This window comes from Pan troglodytes, chromosome 4 (assembly GCF_028858775.2).
Source record: "Pan troglodytes isolate AG18354 chromosome 4, NHGRI_mPanTro3-v2.0_pri, whole genome shotgun sequence".
Taxonomy (NCBI): domain Eukaryota; kingdom Metazoa; phylum Chordata; class Mammalia; order Primates; family Hominidae; genus Pan; species Pan troglodytes.
Window position 1 is genome coordinate 56792002 of NC_072402.2, and position 22726 is coordinate 56814727.

At 41.4% G+C, this 22726-nt stretch overlaps 1 protein-coding gene and 1 long non-coding RNA gene across 2 annotated transcripts in view; both read right to left on the bottom strand.

The window, feature by feature from the left end:
- Positions 1 to 22726, bottom strand: part of LOC129143966 (uncharacterized) — a 228938-nt gene that overhangs the window by 39508 nt on the left and 166704 nt on the right. The window lies entirely within an intron of this gene.
- LOC134810036 (uncharacterized) lies at positions 160 to 22453 on the bottom strand. Its single transcript, XM_063811018.1, has 3 exons — positions 22396 to 22453; positions 4978 to 5523; positions 160 to 2446 (listed from the first exon to the last, which is right to left on the bottom strand). Exons 1-3 carry the CDS (start codon positions 22451 to 22453, stop codon positions 2073 to 2075), a joined length of 978 nt encoding a protein of 325 aa, XP_063667088.1. The 3' UTR covers positions 160 to 2072.

The following is a 22726-nucleotide window of genomic DNA, read 5'->3' on the forward strand; positions in this document are numbered from 1 at the left end:
TTAATATAATGTGTATTGATGACAGCCTGAAGCAGCCTTGACTTCAGTCCTCGGGAGAACAATATGCAACTCTTTATAACAACTGGAGTTTCCCAGATTTCCAAAGTTCTGTTATGCCCAGACCATTTGTTCCCCAAAGAAGACCACCAGAGTCCAGAGTCAAAGCCAAGCGGCAAGGATCTTTACTACAAGTTCGAACCTGGTCCCTCCATTCCACCGCATACAAGAGGGCCCCGAACAATGCGAGTGTTTGCTTTTTTATAGCCTGAAAGTTACAGGGGAACAAAGGAATTCTTTTGGTTCCCGCTCTTTCAGTAAAACTTTGAACGGCTGTCCCCTCATCTGTCCCCTTATCGGAGACTTTCCTGGTGGTGTTTGTACTGGGCTTGTTTGTTTTGAGCCCGGGGGAAGTTTAAGAGATATATGGTGATATGTGGTGGGATGGGAGGATGGGATGTGTTTGTACTGGGCTTGTTTGTTTTGAGCCCGGGGCTGAGGAATGTGCCTGGCTCTTTTCATTCCCCCCCTTTCTTTTCAGGTATTTTTTTAGAGCCAATCTTGGGTCTTATAAGTCTGATTCTGTTTCAGCGTTTACAGGTTGGTATTGGGCTCTGAGGACCATGAGTTGTACAGTGTTAAACCTTTCTTTAACGAACCGCAAAATTCTGTTAACAACACAAGGTCCTACGGGAAGCAGAAATAGTAGACTCAGCAGGGGTCCAAGGAAGGGGGCTAACAGAGAAAACATAGATGAGTTCCACCATTGGTCTGCAGCTGAAGCAAACTGCCGTGTTCTTACTTCTGTGCTTAACTTGCGTAACTGTTGGACTCGGTCTTCCACGAGTCCTGATTCATTTATGTAGAAACAACAGTCTTCCTTTAGAAACATACACGTTTCCCCTTTTTCAGCAGTGAGTAGGTCTAAGGCCCTCCGGTTCTGCAAGGTTACCTGTGCTAGGGACGTGAGCTGCTGCTGGAGGGAGGCAAGGGACTCAGCTGACTCCTCCATAGCAACGGCAAATTGTTGGTACAGCTTGTTACTTTCTATAAGGTGTGACCTAGGGCTCCCCCAGCCAGTCCGGCCGCCATGAAGGATGCGGTGAGGGAGATTCCTGCAATGAGGGGGAGAAATATGGCTCGTGCAGGTCTCGGTCTAGGGTCTGGGTGAATAACAGCACTAGTCCAGTTACCGGTATACCCTAGGAACTCGCCGGCAGTAAGTAGAGTTAACCGGGGAACTAATGTGACAGGAAGACACAGTAGGTTGGTAACAGAGGGGCTTGATAGGTTTTTAGATAATGTTCTATTACACCAGAAGAATATGCCTGATGGAGCCCTTAAGGTGATGTTAGGGGGTGTTGCAGTGATGTTGCAGAGGCTGGAATTAGTTCCTGAGAAACAGTAGGGAAACTTCTCTTGACTGGGGTTTAGGTATAGTGGCACGTTAGGGATAGGGGCATATGAGAGGTTTTGGTGGTTGTTAGCTTGGGCAGAGGTGGATGATCCCCATGGCAGGGGGACAGCGGTTAGCGGTGGACGCCCTAGAGTGGCACATAGAAAGCAGCCAGACAGGCTGTGAAGTCCTGTAAGGTTGGCAAGTTCTAGCGGTTTTCTTGTCGCTGGATATTTCCATGGACCAGGGGCCGTACCTGCACTAGACCCCACCACAGATAGAGATGACTGGGAGGCGGAGGAGTAGTATACAGCCCCGTGTTGAGGCGTGGTCCAGCGGGAGTTCCAGAAGGGCCATCTGGGATCTATCTGTTCTTCTCCACCCCACCATTGGTATTTATGGATGTTACAATAGTTATAAGGGCAGCCGGCACTTTGGTGCCACCAATAGTGCTTATAATTGTATTCAGTCTGATCCATGTATATGAAAGGTAGTAAAATTGGGCTATTGCACCCTGAGGAGGGGCAATCTGCACTGGCCACTAGTTTCCCGGGCTTATGAGGTTGCCCAGGGTGGGTTTGGTTTTCATAAAGCCAGAATCTCTAGACAAAGGGATTAGGAGTTGGCTTTATGTTTTCCCCAGCGGCCACTAGGGCGACCAATGTTAGAGTTAGACTACCTAACTGCATGTTTGCAGTGAGCTATGCTGCCGGCGCAGGGTGAGTTTTAAGGGGTTGTTCTTAGCTCTGTCCACAGTCCACGTGTCCGGTGCTTCAGCCGCCGCCGTGATTGGCCCCAGAAGGTCGGAGGTTGGGTCCACTGGCTTGACGTGGTTGTAGCGGATCCACGACGCAATGCCTTCTACCTTCAGGGTGGTGGGTGTGGTCAGGAGTACTTGGAGTGGTCCTTTCCACCTGGGCTCTAGGGTCTCTTGTCGGTGTCGCTTAACCAGGACCCAGTCTCCCGGCTGGTACGGATTGGGTGTCGGTGGGGGACTGGTCTCATATAGCTCTTTCAGCTTGGGCCAGATTTCTTGGTGAATTTTCTGTAAGGCTTGTAAGGAAAATAAGAATTCAAAGACATTTTCTGTTTCAGACTTAAGCAGGTCATCTTTTAAGCTAGGAACCAGGGGTGGAGGTCTGCCATACATGATTTCGTAAGGGGTGAGGCCCAGTTTGTAAGGGGTATTACGGGCCCGGAACAGAGCATAGGGGAGAAGGACTACCCAATTAGCGCCAGTCTCTATAGTCAATTTAGTTAAGGTCTCTTTTAAGGTCCGATTCATCCTTTCTACCTGTCCTGAACTCTGGGGCCTGTAAGTGCAATGTAGTTTCCAATTTGCCCCAAGGATGGAAGCCAAGTCCTGACTTACCTTAGCAACGAAAGCGGGCCCATTATCTGACCCTATCTGGATGGGGAAGCCATACCTGGGAAGGATATCTTCCAGAATTTTCTTTGCTACGACCTGAGCAGTTTCTCTTTTGGTTGGGAATGCTTCAGTCCACCCTGAAAAAGTATCTACAAAGACAAGTAAGTACCGGTACCCGTACTTTCCTGGCTTTATTTCAGTAAAATCTACTTCCCAGTAGATACCGGGCCTGGTTCCCCTGAGCCTTGTTCCTGCTGCAGCTTGAGATTGGGGGTATGCGTTGTTAAGCTGGCAGACTTTGCAACTTGTCACGATACTGCTGGCCGTCTCAGCTATATGTCTGATTTTGAGCTTGGAGCGTCTGATCAGGTCTTTCATCCGCCGGGCCCCCAGGTGGGTGGTTCGGTGGATGTGTTCTAATACCTGTTGTCCTAATTTTTCTGGTAGGATGGTTTGGTCATTAGTATCAGTCCACCACCCATTCTGGATTTGTTTCAGGGGAAGTTTGTCAATCCACTGGAGATCTTGTTCTGAATATTCAGGGAAATATGGCAAGTCCCGGGGGCCCGGGTCAGGGAGCTGGAGTGCAAGGAGTTGGCTGGGAGCCTTCGCCACATTTCTTGCAGTTTGGTCTGCCAGAAAGTTGCCTTGAGCAGTTGGAGTAGTTAGTTTCTGATGCCCTGGGCAATGTACAATGGCTAATTTTTCTGGCCTCCATAGGGCTGTTAGCAGGGCTAGGATCTCTTGCTTGTTTTTTATCTCTTTTCCTTTAGCCGTCAGTAACCCTCGCTCCCTGTAAATGGCCCCATGTATATGCGCCGTTGCAAAAGCATATCGGCTGTCTGTATATACTGTCAGCTTTTTCCCCACCCCTAAGGTAAGAGCTTGGGTGAGCGCTATCAGTTCGGCCTTCTGGGCCGATGTCCCCGGGGGCAGGGGTTCCGCCCAGATTACCTCAGTCTCTGAAGTTACTGCCGCCCCAGCGTACCTCTGGCCTTGATGCATGAAGCTGCTCCCATCAGTGAACCAGACGAGGTCGGCGTCAGGAAGTGGGCGGTCCTGCAGGTCTTCTCGAACTCCGTGCACCTGAGCTAGTATCTTGGTGCAGTCATGGAGTGGGGCATCCAGGTCTGGGTTGGGCAGCAGCGAGGCAGGGTTTAAGGTCATTGGGGGCAGGAAAATTATCCTGAGAGGATTTAGTAGTAGTCCTTTGTAGTGGGTGAGCCGGGCGTTACTCATCCATCGATTAGGTGGCTGTTTGAGTACACCTTCGATGGCATGTGGAGTAACGACCCGCAATTCTTGGCCCATGACAAGTTTATGAGCATCTTGCACCATCAGAGCCGTGGCCGCAATCATTCGGAGACAAGGGGGCCACCCGGCAGCTACTGGGTCTAACTTCTTTGACAGGTAGGCAACTGGCCTCCGCCAGGGGCCTAAGTTCTGAGTTATTACCGCCTTGGCGACACCCTTATTCCCATCCACGTATAAGTGGAAGGGCTTGGTAACATCAGGTAGTCCTAGTGCAGGCGCGGAGAGTAGGGCGGTTTTAATCTGTTGGAAGGCCAACTCGGCTTCGCCTGTCCAATTAAATGGCTGTTGCCCCCGTGTTGCCTGATACAAGGGTTTAGCCAGTTCTGCGAACCCAGGTATCCATAGTCTGCAAAATCCCGCCGACCCCAGGAATTCTCTCACTTGTCGGGTGGATTGTGGCCTGGGGATCTGCAGAACAGTTTGTTTCCGGGCGTCTGTTAGCCAGTGCTGCCCTCCCTTAAGCAGGTACCCTAGATATGTTACCTCTGGCTGTAGATGCTCTTTCTGTACCACTGCTGCCAGGACCTTGGTCATTTTTTTTTAGTGGCCTTAAATTGCTTTTCCTCTGGAGTATCTCTGTTATTGTAAACCCGCTGGGCTATCTGAAGGAGGTCCTGAATCCGCTTTCCCTCCAAGTCTTCTAATTTCTGGAGTTTTCTCTTAATATCTGGGGCTGCCTGATTTACGAAAGACATTACAACAGCTGCCTGACTTCCTGGAGCCTCTGGATCTATGGGAGTGTACTGTCTAAAAGCTTCCATTAATCTTTCTAAGTAGGTAGCTGGGCTCTCTGTCTTTCCCTGCAGAATAGAATATACTTTAGCCAAATTAGTGGGCTTGCGAGCAGCTGCCCGGAGACCTGCCATTAGAGTCTGGCGATAAAGGTGTAGCCGTCCCCTACCTTCTGCCGTGTTGTAGTCCCACGCCGGCCTGGTCAGAGGAAAGGTTGCGTTTATGAGGTCGGGGTTGGCAGTCGGTTGACCGTCGTCCCCCGGGACCAGCTTTCTAGCTTCTATCTGTATTCTCTCTCGCTCTTCCGTGGTGAACAAAATTCGGAGGAGCTGCTGACAATCATCCCAAGTGGGCTGGTGGGTGAACATGACACTATCTAGTAAAGCCAGTAAATCTTTGGGGTTGTCTGAAAACCGAGCACTCTGAGTTTTCCAGTTATACAGATCACTGGTGGAGAATGGCCAGTACTGGAGCCTGGGGATTCCTGTGTCATCTGGGGGTCCTATTTCCCGAAGGGGTAAAGCCACCGTGGAGTCAGGCGGCTGAGGGGGGCTAGTCCGCGAAGTGCGCCCTCGCGTCCTCCCCACCGGCCCTTCAAAGTTACTTTCCCTTCCAGCGGGCCCGTGTGTGCCGGCCGCCTCCTGTCCACCTGCTCCCTCCTGCAGCTCAGCCAGGGGGGCTGGGGCCTGGGGCCCGGAGGGGTGCGGAGGGGGTTCTGTGAACAGTGGGTCCCCGCTGTCAGGTAGAACAGGATGGGGGGGGCAGTTGGTTGCTTGGATTTTAGTGGTCGAGCAACCAGTGCCTTACAGGGTTCAGAGGCCAATTGGAAAGGGGACAGCCAAGGAGGCGGGTTCTCAACAAGGTCCTGCCATATGAGGATATATGGGATATGATCTAAGTGGCCCGCACGCCCAGGTAGGAAAATCTTGGACTTTACCCTAGTGATGACAGCAAGTTGGAAGGTCCCTTCGGGCGGCCACCCCACATCAAAGGCAGGCCATTCGGAGCGACACAGAGTAATTAGCTTTCCTTTCCTGATTTCTATACCAAGATCATGGTCCCTTGCTCTAACTTCTTTGAAATTACTCGTAAGGAGAGATAGAGGAGTGCTCTGGGTATTACCCATCCTGTAATAATTTGTAGTCTCTTCCTGTAAAGGAATGTGGGTTTGAATCCCTGTAAAAGAAATCTGATCTGACTTATTAATGATATTTAATTGCAGGCGCACTTTGTCAGCCCTGGTCAGTGGCAGCTGCTGCCCGCCAAACCGGGGCAGCTCAGATCAGAGACAGATGCTGCCCGATCAACCGGGCAGCTCAGATACGGCTGCTGCCCGCCAAACCGGGGCAGCTTAGATCAGAGACAGCTGCTGCCCGCCCAACTGGGCAGCTCAGATACAGCTGCTGCCCACCAAACCGGGGCAGCTCAGATCAGAGACAGCTGCTGCCCACCAAACCGGGGCAGCTCAGATCAGAGACAGATGCTGCCCGATCAACCGGGCAGCTCAGATACGGCTGCTGCCCGCCAAACTGGGGCAGCTCAGATCAGAGACAGCTGCTGCCCACCAAACCGGGGCAGCTCAGATCAGAGACAGCTGCTGCCCGCCCAACCGGGCAGCTCAGATACGGCTGCTGCCCGCCAAACCGGGGCAGCTCAGATCAGAGACAGATGCTGCCCAATCAACCGGGCAGCTCAGATACGGCTGCTGCCCGCCAAACTGGGGCAGCTTAGATCAGAGACAGCTGCTGCCCGCCCAACCGGGCAGCTCAGATACGGCTGCTGCCCGCCAAACCGGGGCAGCTCAGATCAGAGACAGATGCTGCCCGATCAACCGGGCAGCTCAGATATGGCTGCTGCCCGCCAAACCGGGGCAGCTCAGATCGCAATATAGATCAGATGAGAGCCAGGGGACGTCTCCCACCGGTCTCCGCTGGCTGTCCTATAGCGCGTCCACCAGGACTGTGCCAGCTCCAGTTTCAGACCTCGTGAGTCACAGATTCGGATTCAGAACAGACACAGACAGACAAACGGAGACGAGGCAGCTCACCTATCAGTAGATCAATCCTAGCAGATCCGTTGACCAGGGGTCTGGTGGGCTTGGGGAATCCCGGACGGGCCCCCAGATGTTATGCCCAGACCGTTTGTTCTCCAAAGAAGACCACCAGAGTCCAGAGTCAAAGCCAAGCGGCAAGGATCTTTACTACAAGTTCGAACCTGGTCCCTCCATTCCACCGCATACAAGAGGGCCCCGAACAATGCGAGTGTTTGCTTTTTTATAGCCTGAAAATTACAGGGGAACAAAGGAATTCTTTTGGTTCCCGCTCTTTCAGTAAAACTTTGAATGGCTGTCCCCTCATCTGTCCCCTTATCGGAGACTTTCCTGGTGGTGTTTGTACTGGGCTTGTTTGTTTTGAGCCCGGGGGAAGTTTAAGAGATATATGGTGATATGTGGTGGGATGGGAGGATGGGATGTGTTTGTACTGGGCTTGTTTGTTTTGAGCCGGGGGCTGAGGAATGTGCCTGGCTCTTTTCAGTTCAAATGAAGTGAAAGACAATTTCTGGTGAGCATAGACATTAAAAATGAGAAAACAAATTTCAAAAACCTCTTGACTGACCATCATTACTTCATAAAACAAGGACATTTTAACAACAAAAAAGTAAGAAGGTTATAACGATATAATTTTTAAAATACCAATTTAGTACTACACCAAAAACAAACAAAACAAGTATTCTAATTATCCTTACAAAATTGAAAACCTCAAAAACCCAGGGTGCCCTTTCCCATATTCTGGGAAATTCTTAACTATGATTCAATGAATGATCCTGGGATGAGGGTACAGCATCTATAAGACACATTTAAAGTATACATATAAAAATTTTGTTATGGAATTCATAAAAACGTAAGTTTGAGTGAAACAATTTTAATGAAATCCTGGAGACAGATTTATCTTCTAAAGGCTGAGCACACTGCAGAGCCCCAGCTCCCTCGTGGTGCTATCCTTGATCCTGCCAGCCACGTGCTCACTCTCCCTCTGAACTCTCTCCTGTGGAGCCATGATTAGCCATACTACCTGGTGTTGGATTCCACAGCACCCGATACCATTTCTGATATGGATGGCTCACAGAACTTATCACACCTATAGAATGCTATGAGTGTAAAAGAGGCATCCCATACATATTTTCTGGATGAGTAGAATTTCTGGGTTACTTCCCTGTCCAAGGGCAAGAAAGTCTCTAGGGAAATTTGAAGATGAAAAATAAATATGGTAGCCTCTGTAGTAAGATTAGGAATCACAAATACCTACATAAACAGGATGATAAGATGAATATAGAAAATGTGTAAACATGTAAATCTAATTTAAAAAAAAATTGAGGCATCTAAAAAGAAGCTGGGAACAAAAACCAGGCCTTCCAGGCACCATGTCTTTTCATCTGCCACACTTCCACCACAGCTCCACTTAGGATGGCTTTGCCTTTCTTCCTTTCAGGTCCAACTTGTCTTCTCTGAAGCCTTTTCAACTATCTCAGCCTTCAGTGATTTGTCCCTCCTCCAAACTGATGCAACTTTTATTATCTCTTCTCTGCTCCCCTAAATTAAGAATTTAAGCTTATTACAGACACAAGGAGAACTAAATAATAGACCTTTTTTTCTTCCTGCTTCCATTTTCCAGTACACTTGGCAAGATATTTCCATTCCCACCTTGTATATACCAGAAAAATCCTACTCATTCCTCATGGCCAGTTCCGCCCCATTGCTTTTTCTCTTTTACACCTGTCTGGACTCTCCTCACTTCGACCCTACACTAATTATTTCCTCCTCCATGGCCCTCATGTAAATTTTTCTCATTAAACAAAAGTAGCAATTATATTATTGTGAAATTGTTGAGATTAAAACTCAAGTGGGCCACTCACACTGCTTGACATCCTTTTGGGTTGCTCAATCCAATTCACAATAACTAGTTACACCTTCTCTCCCTTCAAACCTCTGAAACAGTTTAGTTCCTTCCGGTATTTAGCATATGAACTTGCCTGTTAGTTTAAAGGGTTCTCAGCCTTTAGAATATAAATCTGTCTCCAGGATTTCATTAAAATATTTTTAACTCAAACTTACACTTGTATGAATTCCATAACAAAACTTCTATTAAAGTATACCTTAAATGTGTTTTATGGATGGCTGTACTGTATTAGTCGGTTTTCCCACTGCTGATAAAGACATACTTGAAACTGGGAAATTTACAAATAAAAGGTTTTATTGAACTTACAGTTCCACATGGCTGGGGAGGCCTCACAGTCATGGCAGAAGGCAAGGAGGAACAAGTCACATCTTACATGGATGGCAGCAGGCAAAAAATAAAAAGTGGGAGAGAGAGAGAGCTTGTACAGAGAAACTCCCCCTTACAATACTATCAGATCTCATGAGAACAGCTATCATGAGAACAGCACAGGAAAGATCTATTGCCATGATTCAATTAACTCCCACCAGGTCCCTCCACAACATGTGGGAATTCAAGATGAGAATTGGTTGGGGATACAGCCAAACCGTGTCATGTACCCTCATCCAGGATTATTCATTAAATCATAGTTAAGAATTTCCCAAAAAATGGGAAACAGAGAGTATGTGATTATCTGATGAGAATCCCAAATATTAAATATTTCCCTAATATTAAATACTCAAAACAATCCACAATGAACCATTGCTGCCCTCCTGCCTTCTTGTTGCAGTGGAAGACATGCCTCTTCTTCTATCTAAAACCATCATTTGTATGTATCCCATCATTTATCACTTTTCTATGAGTTATAAATATTTAACATCCCTTCTTTATTGCCTTTTATATAATCAAATTCTCAGGTAGATTCTATCATCTGGCTCTTAACCATGCATGTGCCTCTTCCACTCAAAAAACAAAAACAGCCTCATTCAATTCTTCATTCTCCCATTCCTAACCTCAGCTCCTTAGACCTTTCACAGCTAAATTTCTGCAAGCTTGCCTATACCTGCTGTCACCATTCTCTCACTTCCCACAAATTTAATCCACTTCAATCTAACAATCTAAAGAGGCATAGACATTTCTCTATACCCATTTGCCATCAACTTTCACCATGTATCCTCTTTCTGGGGTGGCAAGATTTTGCATATAAAAATACAGAATGCCCAGTTAAATTTAAATTTCAGATAAGCAAATATTTTTGTCAGATTTCTAGATGTAATATGGGAGGCACATGCTAAGGGTATTTGTTGTTTTCTGAAATTAAAATATAACTAGCCATCTTGTATTTTATCCAGCAACCCTACTGCTACCACACAGTGTCCAGCTATCCTGGATTTCTTCTGGTTCTTTCTATTTGAAATGTTTTTTATTGCCACGGCGCTTTTACTGATGCTGGTTGTATTAGTTTCCTAGGGCTGTTGTAAAAAAGAACCACAGACTAGGTGGCTTAACATGATACAAATGTGTTGTCTCACAGAATTAAAGGCTAGAAATCCAAAGTCAAGGTGATGGCAGGGCTATACTCTGGGTCTTTGGGAAAGGATCTTTCCTTGTCTCTTCTGATCTCTGGCAGCCCAGGTGTTCCTTGGCTTGTGGTAGCATAATTCCAGTCTCTGGCTCAGTCTTCATAAGGCAACCTTCCCCATCTGTGTCTTCTCCTCTACATATAAGGACGCTAGTCATATTGGAATAAGGGCTCATCCTACTCCAGTATGACTTCATCTTAACTAATTACATCTGCAATGATCTTATTTCCAAGTATGATCACATGGTACTAGGGGTTAGGACTTGAATATATATTTTGGGAGGACACGAGTCAATCCACAGTACTGGTTATTTTGCTGGAAATGTGCTGTTTTCTTCTTTTTTCCTAGATACTCCTACTCATATCTACCCACTCTTTATGATTTCAACATAATTAGCACCTTTCTCACTTTCTTGACCAAATCCTATCCCACACTTTTGCGCTTATATAGAACCATATACTTCTTATCGTGCGTTTGGATTCCATGTGATGATTCTACATGCACTTGCTTGATAATCTGATGAGTGTCTATGCTCCCCACTGGACTGTATACTCCATGAAGGGAGGAACCAGGCCTGTTTGGTTCATTAATACATCCTTACCTCTGAGCAGAGTGCCTTACCTTTAGTAGGTGCTTCATAAAGACTTGTCTAGAAATCAGTGGATTAATTATTTAACAGTGTGAGTGCTGTGAGGAAAAAACATAATTTTTATATCCTCAAAGCCTGGTACAGGCCAGGAAGAAAATCAGTATTCAATAAGAAATGTCTTAGTAAGTAATTAGTTGTTTCTACCTCTACTCTTTTGTGTGTGTTTGTGTGTGTGTGCCTGTGTGTGTATGTTTCCTAAAAAGAGTATTAGGAAGACAATTACCCAGCAAAACAGAGATGAGTGTTTACTTATTAAATATGTAAAACCCTAAATTCATTTTCCTTTGAGTTTCCTAGATCTAGATCTTGTCCAAAAAAGATCGTGTTTGACTTGTGTTTGATTAGTAAATGTACAAGCTCAATCAATTCCAAACACTTAAAGGAAAAGTTACTCCCCAAAATTTAGTTAAAACATGTTTATTGAGCCTTTTAAAATATTATTTAATTTTATAGGATACATTCTACTTACATGTCTTTTAAATGGCAAAGTATAAAAATGTCTCTAAATAGTTAGGTTTTTAAATTTACTCTTATAAGCTATGAAATGACAAAAACAGTGTCAGAATACCAAGAGTACTTTTGAGATGTTTTTAGGATTACATGGGTGCTTAAAATATAAGGAGGCCTAGGAACTTACAAGTTTTTGATACTGGACTTCAAAACAAAGCTTATTCATTGTTTCCATCCTCCTTTGTTAACTCCTTGGAAGAGGTAATGCATCTCTGTATCTGAATCAGTGGAATCTTTTAGCCATATTTTTAAATGATGATGAACAAGTGGATTTTGCCAAAGTCTGTGTGGAGATAAAGGAACATTTATTGAAAACACATCTGCTTTGAGATTTCATTAGTTTGAATTTGGGGTTAGCCTCCATAGGTCCTTAAGTTCATTAGGAACCTATCTTTTATTGCTTTTGGTGTGGCATAGAATTGAATTAAACCAAAATAGTGTCTTCTAAGAATTTAACTGCTTTGATAAATTAGTGTTAAAAGTTGAACTTGTTAACATTTAGGGGATATGGTTTGGCTGTGCCCCCACCCAAATCTCATCTTGATTTGTAGTTCCCATAATCCCCACGTGTCATGGGAGGGAACTCGTGGGAGGTGATTATAGGGGCAGTCTCCCCATGCTGTTCTCCTGATAGTGAGTGAGTTCTCATGAGATCTGATGGTTTTATAAGGGGCTTCCCCCTTTACTCAGCACTCATTCTCTCTCCTGCTGCCCTGTGAAGAGATGCCTTCTGCTATGATTGTAAGTTTCCTGAGGCCTCCCCAGCCATGCAGAACTGTAAGTCAATTAAATCCCTTTTCTTTATAAATTACTCCGTCTCAGGTATGCCCTTATAGTAGTGTGAGAATGAACTAATACATTAGGTGAGCAAAGGATATAATCAATTTTGCCTAAAAGGACTTAGGCAAGTAGATTTTTAATATTTCTCATGTAGTCTAAATCTCATTATGCCCAGAGTTGCTGGCTTTAATTATGCTTAATAGACACTTGACATAGTCATACTGTGTGCAATAGCATGTTATTGTATGCTTTGTAATTTAATGAGGTAGTAAATATTAAGTGAACTTTCTTATGTATTTACTCTTCCAATGGAACTAGTCTGATCATTTTATCACTGTACAAGTATTACATATTATATATGATGAGTTAAGGTTTCTTTCAAATGGCTTCACTTGAGGGATACTCTAGGATTTGCTTTTGTTATTTGGTTCTCTAAATAATATCTATGTTTCAAAATAAATCTCATTGTTTTGTACTTTCTTATAACTAATCTAGCACATCTAATTTATATACATTTCAATAAATTCCAGTAGTATTACAAATATTTATAGACAAGCAAAATAAGTTTCTTCAACTCTATTTTTTCTTTGTTTTTAAACAAGGTGTTTTAATGTAAAAGCATTTAAAAGTTTTTATTAAATCAAATGAAGAAGAAATGATTCAAGCTCTATCAAAGTAAAAGGGGTAGGGAAGAGACAAATTTGCAAGGAGTTTTTTTTTAACCTCCAAATAAAAATGCTTTTTTAATCTTAAATGTTGTTCTACTTATTTCTATTTTTGAATAAAAATAGAACATTATTGAGTTAGAGAATGAAAAAGGCTATGACTAGGCTACAGGCTAACCTCAAGGATGCAGAGATAGTTCTAAAGAGGTTTAGGAGTAGGTAAAGGCAGGTGCAGTGGCTCATGCCTGTAATCCCAGCATTTTGGGAGGGCAAGGTGGGAGTATTGCTTGAGCCCAGGAGTTCGAGACCAGCCTGAGCAACATGGTGAAACCCCATCTCTACTAAAAATACAAAAAAAAAAAAAAAAAAAAGTTAGCCAGGCATGGTAGTGCATGCTTGTAGTCCTAGCTACTTGGGAGGCTGAGGTGGGAGGATTGCTTGAGCCAGGAGGCAGAGGTTTCAGTGAGCATGGGTGACAGAGCAAGATCCTGTCTCAAAACAAAACAAAACAAAACAAACAAACAAACAAAGAGATTAGATCAAGCTGTAAATTTGCTGTCTTAGGTAATATGAAAAACTGCAAGTGGAGATAAGGAGCTTAAGCGATCATTCATGAACACTAACCTCTTACCTGGGTGGAGAAAAATGGCAAGAAGCAGCTGGATATGGTGGCTCACGCCTGTAATTCCAGCACTCTGGGACGCCAAGGACGGTAGATCACCTGAGGTCAGGAGTTCGAGACCAGCCTGGCCAACATGGCGTAACTCCGTCTCTACTAAAAATACAAAAATTAGCCAGGGGTGGTGGCCCATACCTATAATCCCAGCTACTCAGGAGGCTAAAGTGGGAGAATCTCTTGAACCTGGGAGGCAGAGGTCGCAGTGAGCCGAGATCACACCATTGCACTTCAGTCTGGGCAACAGAGCAAGACACTGTCTCAAAAAAAAAAAAAAATGGCAACAAGCAACCCAATTATTATCCATTTACCAAAGCATAGTAAACCCAATGTTATCCAGGATACTAATCTTGTTCAGTGTTTTATCAGCATCACAATACAATGGTTTTAAATTAAATTTAAATGCAACAAGCATTCCTATTCATGAATACCATCACCAAGCTATGAATGAAGCTAGAGATCTTCTTCAGATTGCTAGAGAAGCCAAGATAAAAGCATAGATTAGGAACACCTATAGTGACCCAGAGAGTACCACCATTTCTCAACTCTTCTCAGATAGGACTCTGGAGATGGCTTAGTGATTCTTCTCTTAATGCTATTTAGATAATGCAAAAACATGGGCCTCAACATGGAGCATCTGAAGGTGGAATATATCCAAACAACAGGCAGAGTCCTGCCTAACACAGGATTAACAAACTTGATACAGACATGGAGTTGTTCTTCTGCAGAGCTGCAACAGACAAGTTAGCTAAGTGATTGAGAGCTTCTTCTGAAATAGAAGGAAGATTCACTCATTCGTCTCTGGGCTCAGGGGAGGAAGAATTTGAACCCAAGTTTTACTAATAATCCTTCCCTTTTGTTGAAAATATTGACCATTAAATGCTACATATTAAAATTGTTATCAGGAAGCAAGATATAGTTCAAGTCATCAAGTTTATCAGTCAAAGGGTAAAGAGAATAGGAAAGAAAGGATCAAAGAGAGACTGGAGAAGCACTACAGGAGTGGGAAATTATGGGCTGTGCAGGCTAATGAATCTGTATCAGATTCAACAACTTCCTAGCTGAATGGCCTAGAGCAAATTCCTTAACTATCGAGTTTCCTTTCTACAGTGGTCAATGGAGGCAAGACACCTATTGTAAAGAGTAGTGATGCAGAACAAATGAGATAAATTATGCTTATTGGCTGGCATGCAGAGCCAGGGTCTACCCATGTGTAAAGGAATGTGGTTGAGGAAGCAAGCAAATAGGTAGTGGTTGGATTAAATATTTATATAAGTTCCTGAATGTAGAAATAGTTGTAAAATAAACCATTTCAGTAGACTCACCAGCAACTGCTTTTCAACTTTAAAAAATTACACTTTGTTATGCACTCATGAAATGTACTAAAACTATTAGCGAGACACACCCAACTGGCAGCTGCGGGAAAGAGGAATTAGGAATAAAGGCTTTTGGCTCCATGTTTTCTTCCTGAACCAGGTGTTACTATTAACAAGACATTCTCCATATTCTTTTCATCTGTGCATTTATCGTGTTGAACTGATACCAAATGGAGGGGACGAATTTGTAGGAGTATGGTTTTTCCCCATGCTCTGTCCTCTCCACATCCACAGGCACCCAGATACATAGACACACACTCCACACACACAGACACACTCCTCCCCAGAGACACATATGCAATCATAGATACACATATATTCACACATACGCCCTTTTCAGACTGTCTTGACCCACACATAATCTCACTTAACTTATTAGGAGCTACAAGCGTTTCTAAATGATTTCCAAAAGAATATATATACTTCTTAAAAAATTTATAGACTAAATTTTAAAAATTATTTATGATTTTCCCAAAAACCAGCTATACTTTTCTTTTTACTTGACATTAGGTTATGCTGCTTAAACAAATAGAAGATGTATCATAAGTATCATACCAGTTACTGGATTTAAATCTGATAATTTTTTTTTAGCTACTAAGATAGTCAACAGGAGAAAGTTCTGTTCAAAATTGAATACTTGGCAATGAATTTTAATAATAGATTGGTATCTGTATTCTATAGGTGTGCAGTACAGATTATTGTAAAGGAAAAAAAAACAATCCTGCATTTCATCTATGACCTAAGACAGGGAAAATATGACAAAGAAACAAACAAGATAGCATGCTCTCCTTATATAGGGAGTAGAAGCAATGGAATGAGGTGGAGGTGATAGTAATTGAATAAACAAGGCTACCGACAGAGTGACTCTCAGGATAGTCATGCAGACCAGGCAGCAGCCCAATGACTAGAGAGCACCACCTTGAACCACAAAGCTTTCATATTTCCATAGTGAGAAAGAATCAATATGTGGGAACAGAACTTGAAAAGACTAGTATGAAAGTGCAGAATTACAAGGGTTTTCTCAAATACACGTGTTATATTTGATCCATGACTACACAAACCTCTGAGGAAAGTCCCACCACTGCATTTGACAACCATTCTAAGTGCAGAGAAAGAAGAGATTGTTTAACATACATTTTGTAGAAAATATTGTTCCATTGACATATATGCTGTTAAGCAATGCACAGAAACATCTCCCATTAGCTCTTATTCTGTGTTCTCTCTATTCAACAATAATTTCAGTTCATACAGTGACCCTCTTCCACAATACTGTGCATCCTGCCTTGCCTAGTACATTGCTGTACACAGTTTGTTATTTAATGCCAAAAGGGGACATTTAGTTCACTTTTCTTCAGTACTTTAATTATGCTGAAGTCTCCAGTGTTAATGGTGAATACAGGAAAGACTTCAACTAGGAGTGATCATATAGACCAAGTAGCAGCTATGGTCTCAAATCAATTTGTTGGGAGGATTAAATGAGATAATGTCTGTGAAAGTACTTGTAAAAGGGAGCACACTAATAACTGTTATGAAGACATGGTTGGTAAATTTAATAGATGCAAATATAAATTTCTTGCATCCACGTTACAATACATCCATTGTATGAGCAACAGATGAGAGAGACCTGTCTGGAGAACAGAAACAGAACTTCAACAGAAACCAGAAGTCTCACTTGGCTGGTGAAAAGGTTTAGGTAATCTGTAATTATAGGTAGGTAGATCACACCTGGGCTATCGTATTTATTTTGGGGAGCCACGTTTTAAGAGTGTTCAGGAGTGTATGATCAAACTGGACCTCACTCCTCACTCTCATAGAAGAGAGTGGCCAAGTTAAAGAGAAGTTAAAAGCTTTTATCATATGGGGCGTGGTTGAAAGAGATGGAAGTAAATAGCTGTCCTCAAACATTTGAAGAAAACAGAACTAGGATGAGGTACAAAAGGACAAAACAAAATTGAGGTGGAAGTTACATAATGGTAGAATTCAGCTCAATATAAGAGAAAACTTCTAATCATGAGAACTCTCTGAAAATATATAATAGTTTGGCCCTCTCTTCCTTCATTTATTTTTCCTCCTTCCCTCTCTCACTCCCTCTCTCCCTCCCTTCCTCCCTTCCTCCCTTCCTTTTTCACTAATTACAACACTGACCTTTTCAGAGCAGTCTCTGAGTGTCTACCACATGGTGAAAAGTACTTCCTCAGCATGGCTGCCATGTTCTGTAGTGTGTGTTTCTATCCACTGGCCATGGCTGACTGGAACAGGAATGGCGCCAGCCAATGAGATGGCTGAGCCTGAAATACCTGCCTAAAAGAGGCCCTCTATTCAGGATAATGCTTAATGAAGCCAATCAGATTCTCTCTATTTCCTTTTTTCTTCCTTTTTTATTTTTTTTTTGAGATGGAGTCTCACTCTGTTGCCCAGGCTGGAGTGCAGTGGCACAATCTCAGCTCACTGCAGCCTCCACCTCCTGGGTTCAAGCAATTCTCCTGCTTCAGCCTCCTGAGTAGCTGGGATTACAAGTGCCTGCCACCACACCTGGCTAATTTTTGTATTTTTAGTAGAGACGAGGTTTTACCATATTGGCCAGGTTGGTCTCCGAACTCCTGACCTCAAGTGATCCACCCTCCTCGGCCTCCCAAAATGCCGGGATTACAGGTGTGAACCACAATGCCCGTCTGATCCTCTCTCTTTCAAAATTGGATTTTTATAGGCACATAAAAAGAATCTTCTAGTTGACAGCAGCCGGAGAAGTAAAAGCAGAGAGAACAAGAGCAAGACAAGAGGAAGATAAGGAGCAAGAGAAAACCTGCAGCAACAGGGAACCAGGCAGAGGTGAAGAGTCAGGATCAATGAAAGCAGGATTTAAGAAATGCTGGTTTAATATCATATGTAGATGACAAATTAACAGTTATAGGTCTGGGTCCTGACTAGTATTCAAGGGTCTGATGTGGAGGCTTGACTGTGATGTTAGTTGTATCATCCATGGTTCCACTTATAAGATCTTTTCTTTCTCTCTAGTTTCCCATGTGTATTAATACTTAGTTCCCAGTTACAGAGGTAACAGGAGCATGTTTCACGGTAAACTTTCAACTTGAAGGAGTCTAGCACTATTACAGTATAATATAGATAAAAAAAAGAGAGGAAAAAAAGAGTATCACCAATGATTGTACCTTAGAAATAAAGACTGTAACAACTGAGTGATATTATAAACCCTAAGGCAACCACTAAAATACTAAAATAACACTAATATTAAAATACTAAAAATGCCACTAAAATACCACTAATGCTATTAAAATACTAAAATTAAATCAGTTATTGCTAATGAGCCACAACATTTTAAAAAACGGAATCATAAAAATTACTCAGTTAATCTGAAAGAAGCCATTAAAAATAGAAAAAAGGAAAATCAGACAAATAGAACACAACAAAATGATATACTTAATACTAATTATAGCAATACTCACATTTAATGTAAATACCCCAAATAAAACTCAGTGAGCATTACATTAGATGAAAAAGCAAGACCAACTAAATTCTGCATACAGAAAATCAACTTTAAATGTAAAAGCAACAAAAAAGTTAATCATAAAAGAATGGAAAAATATATACATACTCTAACACTAATTTTTAAAAAACTTCTGGAGTGTCAGTGTTAGGCAAAGCAGATATAAGGGCAAAGATTATTACCAGGAATAATGGTTATTTCATAATAATAAAGAGGCCAATTCATCAAAGGGATATAAGAATTCTAATCATTGGCTGGACGCGGTGGCTCACGCCTATAATCCCAGCACTTTGGGAGGCTGAGACAGGCAGATCACCTGAGGTCAGGAGTTCAAGACCAGCCTGACCAATATGGTGAAACCCCACCTCTACTAAAAATACAAAATTAGCTGGGCGTGGTGGTGAGCACCTGTAATCCCAGCTACTTGGGAGGCTGAGACAGGAGAATTGCTTGTACCCAGGAGGTGGAGGTTGCAGTGATCCGAGATTATGCCACTGCACTCCAGCCTGGGCAACAGAGTGAGACTCTGTCTCAAAAAAAAATCTAATTATTTATGTACTTAATAACAGAGCTTCAAAATACATAAAGCAAAAGTTGGTAGAAATGCAATGAGAAATAGATAAATCCACAATTATTGTCAGAGATTTTCATGCAGCTTTTTAAATAATTGTTAGAACAAGTTGACAAAAAGGATATAGAAAATTTGAACAACACTAACAACCAGTTTGACCTAATTAATATTTAAAGAATATTACACCCCAAAATGGTAGAATACGTATTCTTTTCAAATGCATATGGAACATTTATTAAGATAGACATATTCTGGGTCATAAAATGTCTCAATGAATATAAAAGTTTTCTATAATACTTTGAGAGCATCAAAGGATGCCCTCTGACTTCAGTGGAATTAAATTAGAAATCTATAACAAAAGCATTCTTATAATATCTCCAAATATGTGGAAATTTAATAACACAGTTATAAATAATCCATCAGTCAAAGAAGAAATCAAAATGGAAAATATAAAAATTTTGATCTCAATAAAATTTTAAGCAAAATATTTAAAATTTTCTGAGATGCTGCTAAAGCAGTAGTTATAGGAAAATTTATAGCACTAAACACTTATATTAGAAAAGGAGAAAAGTCTAAAATAAATAACCTCGAATGACCTTAGGAAAACAGATAAAAAGTGAATTCAATCCAATATAAGTATAAAAAGAAAATAAGTCAAAAGCTGGATTTTTGAAAAAATAATAAAACTTATAAACCTCTAGCCAGAATGATCAGAAGTAAAGAGAAGATACTAATTTATAACATCAGAAATGAAAAAGGAAACATCACTATGGATTCTACAGATACTACAAAGATAATAGGAAATGTTATAAACAATTTTATACCATTAAGTTTTAAAACTTAGATGAAATTGGAATATATTTTAAGATTAACTTTCTCAACCTGATAAAGGGCACACATCTATGCAAAAACCACACCCAGCAGCACATGTTATAAAGGAAATCTAAATCCTTTTCACCTAAGATCAAAAACAAAACAAATATCTGCACTTAATAGAAACAGAAATTCAACATTCTATTCAACTGATGTATTCTAGCTCAAGCACAAGAAATGAAAGGTATACAGATTAAAAATGAACACTCTCTATTTTTATATGACATGATTATCTTTGTAGAAAATCCAGTGGAATCTACAAAAAAGCTACTAGAACTAATAAGTGAACTTTCAGGAAGGTTAAGGAATAGAACAGCCACATAAAAATCAATTTTATTTCTGAAGAAAAATGAACAGTAAGACATTTAAATTAAAAAACAAAACCATTTACAACAGCATAAAATATGTAAAATACTTAGGAATATAAATTGGACAAAAGATGTGCAAGACCTACACACTGAAAACTGTAAAATGTCACTGACAGAAATTTTTTTTTTTTTTTTTTTTTTTTTTTGAGATGGAGTCGCGCTCTGTCACCCAGGCTGGAGTGCAGTGACGCGATCTCGGCTCACTGCAACCTCCGCCTCCTGGTTCATGCCATTCTCCTGCCTCAGCCTCCCGAGTAGCTGGGACTACAGGCACCCGCCACCATGCCCGGCTAATTTTTTGTATTTTTAGTAGAGACGGGGTTTCACCGTGTTAGCCAGGATGATCTCGATCTCCTGACCTTGTGATCCACCCGCCTCAGCCTCCCAATGACAGAAATTTTTAAAGGCATAAATAAGTATATTTTGTTCATAACTTAAAGAATTCAATATTGTTCAAATGTCAAATCTCTTTAAATATCCATAAAGTCAATAGAATTCTAGCAGCCATCTCTGTAGACATTGATAAGCTTATTCTGATATTCACATGGAAGTACAAAGGATCTGGAATATCCCAAACAAGTTAGAAAAAGAACAAAGTTGGAGGACCAAAAGTTCCTGATTTCAAAACTCATTATAAAGTTACAGTAAAAAAGACTGTGGCATTGGCATCAAAATGGCTAAATAGATCAGTGGAAGAGAACAGAATACAGAACTTGCTCATATACATGGAATAATGATTTTTAACATTGATGCAATAGCAAATCAGTGGAGCATGAACAGTATTTTCAATAAATGATGCTTAAACAATTGGATATTTATATGTAAAATAGTAAACTTTAATGAATGCTTTTCACCATATACACAATTAACTCAAAATGGATCATAGGCCTAATTTTAAAACCTAAAACTATGTAACTTCAAGTGGAAAACCTTCGTGACCCTGAGTTAAAGATTTGTTAGATATGATACCAAAAACAAAAATCCATAAAAAGAAAAAAATGATAATTTGTACTTCATTACAATTAAAAACTGCTCTTTGAAACATTATGAAAGGAGAATGAAAACACAAGCTATAGCCTGGGAGACAATATTTGCAAATCACATATCTGATAAAGAATTTTGCATCTACAAGAGCCTCTATGGTGTCTGGTTAAGTGTATGGATTCTAAAGTCAGGCTGCCTGGGTGGTATCACTATTAACTATGGTATAACCCTTTACAAGTTTCTTAACTTTTAAATGCTTTCATTTTTAAAAATTTTGAATCTACCTCCAAGCAGTCTTATGAGAACTAAATGCGTTAATTAATATAGGGTTTATTGACTAATATTTAACATGGAAAGAATGCTCAATAAGTTTGAGAGAGAGAGGGAGAGTGAATGACAGTGAGTGTAAACCTATTATTGCTTACCTCTGTAATATTGGAATTATTAGAATTATAACCATTTCTGGTAGTTGTTGGATTTTAAACATTAGCCTGATAATTTGTTTGTCTCAAAACATAAGTGAGAAAGCCTATTATGCTGACACATAGGACATAGAAGTGAAATCTACCTCCAAGAAGTACCAGTATGTCTGACAAGAGTAAAAGAAAAAAACAAGGTCAAGAATTGGATTTTCTGCTTTGACCACTGCTTTTCTAGCTGGCCGAGAAATCACATAACACCTCCTTATTAAAAGGGTAACCAAACATCTGTCACTGAACAATGTTCAACCTAGGGTGTTAAAGCAAATCTTGGTCACAGATGACAAATGTGTCAGGAAAAGAATCCTGAACAGGAAAGCAAAATATGATTGTATGAATTTCTGCTTTGGCTAAGAGTCGATTATAAAAACATTGTGGTCTGTGCCAAAAAAAAAAAAAACTGAGAAAATGTATGCCAAATAAAAGGTTAAATTGATCTACTTCTTGCATAAGCAATTGGCTTGCCTACTGACAAAAGATATTATGGATATTTAAATGGCCTTTATGGTTGTTGATTTTACAAGTGATGCACAGATTCACAATACTTCAGACTTTAATACCAAAGCTGCAGAGGAGTAAATTCTCACAACATGTTACACACCATGCACTGAGTCCACTGCACTTCCACCTCCTGCTAACCTTTCAACTGAACAGCAACATCATACATCTTGGTATCGGTGAGGTGCCTCTTTCCCATTGTTTCTGGCTTATGAAGCACTAACATCAGTTTTGAGGGACAAAGCTAGAAGTTAGATATAAAATAAGAAAGAAGTTAAAAATGAAGCAACAGAAGTCTGTGTCACTTCAAAAGTCAACTTAGGAAAAGCATTAGATCACTTTGGAAAAGGTGTATTCCACACTCAGCTCATTGATGTTCGATGTGGCTATTGAATTTTGGCATGAAGCACACTGTGATTCAAAAGTGAAGATTGCTTCATACAATTCTGCATTGGAAAGCAATTCTCACCTT

Coding starts and splice junctions, on each gene's coding strand:
- LOC134810036 (XM_063811018.1), bottom strand. CDS start 22,453: ATGGGAAAGAGGCACCTCACCGATACCAAGATGTATGATGTTGCTGTT. Junction 5,524..22,395: donor TGTTGCTGTTCAGTTGAAAG/GTTAGCAGGAGG, acceptor CACTGTTCACAG/AACCCCCTCCGCACCCCTCC. Junction 2,447..4,977: donor GGACTACAACACGGCAGAAG/GTAGGGGACGGC, acceptor TTTCCTTACAAG/CCTTACAGAAAATTCACCAA.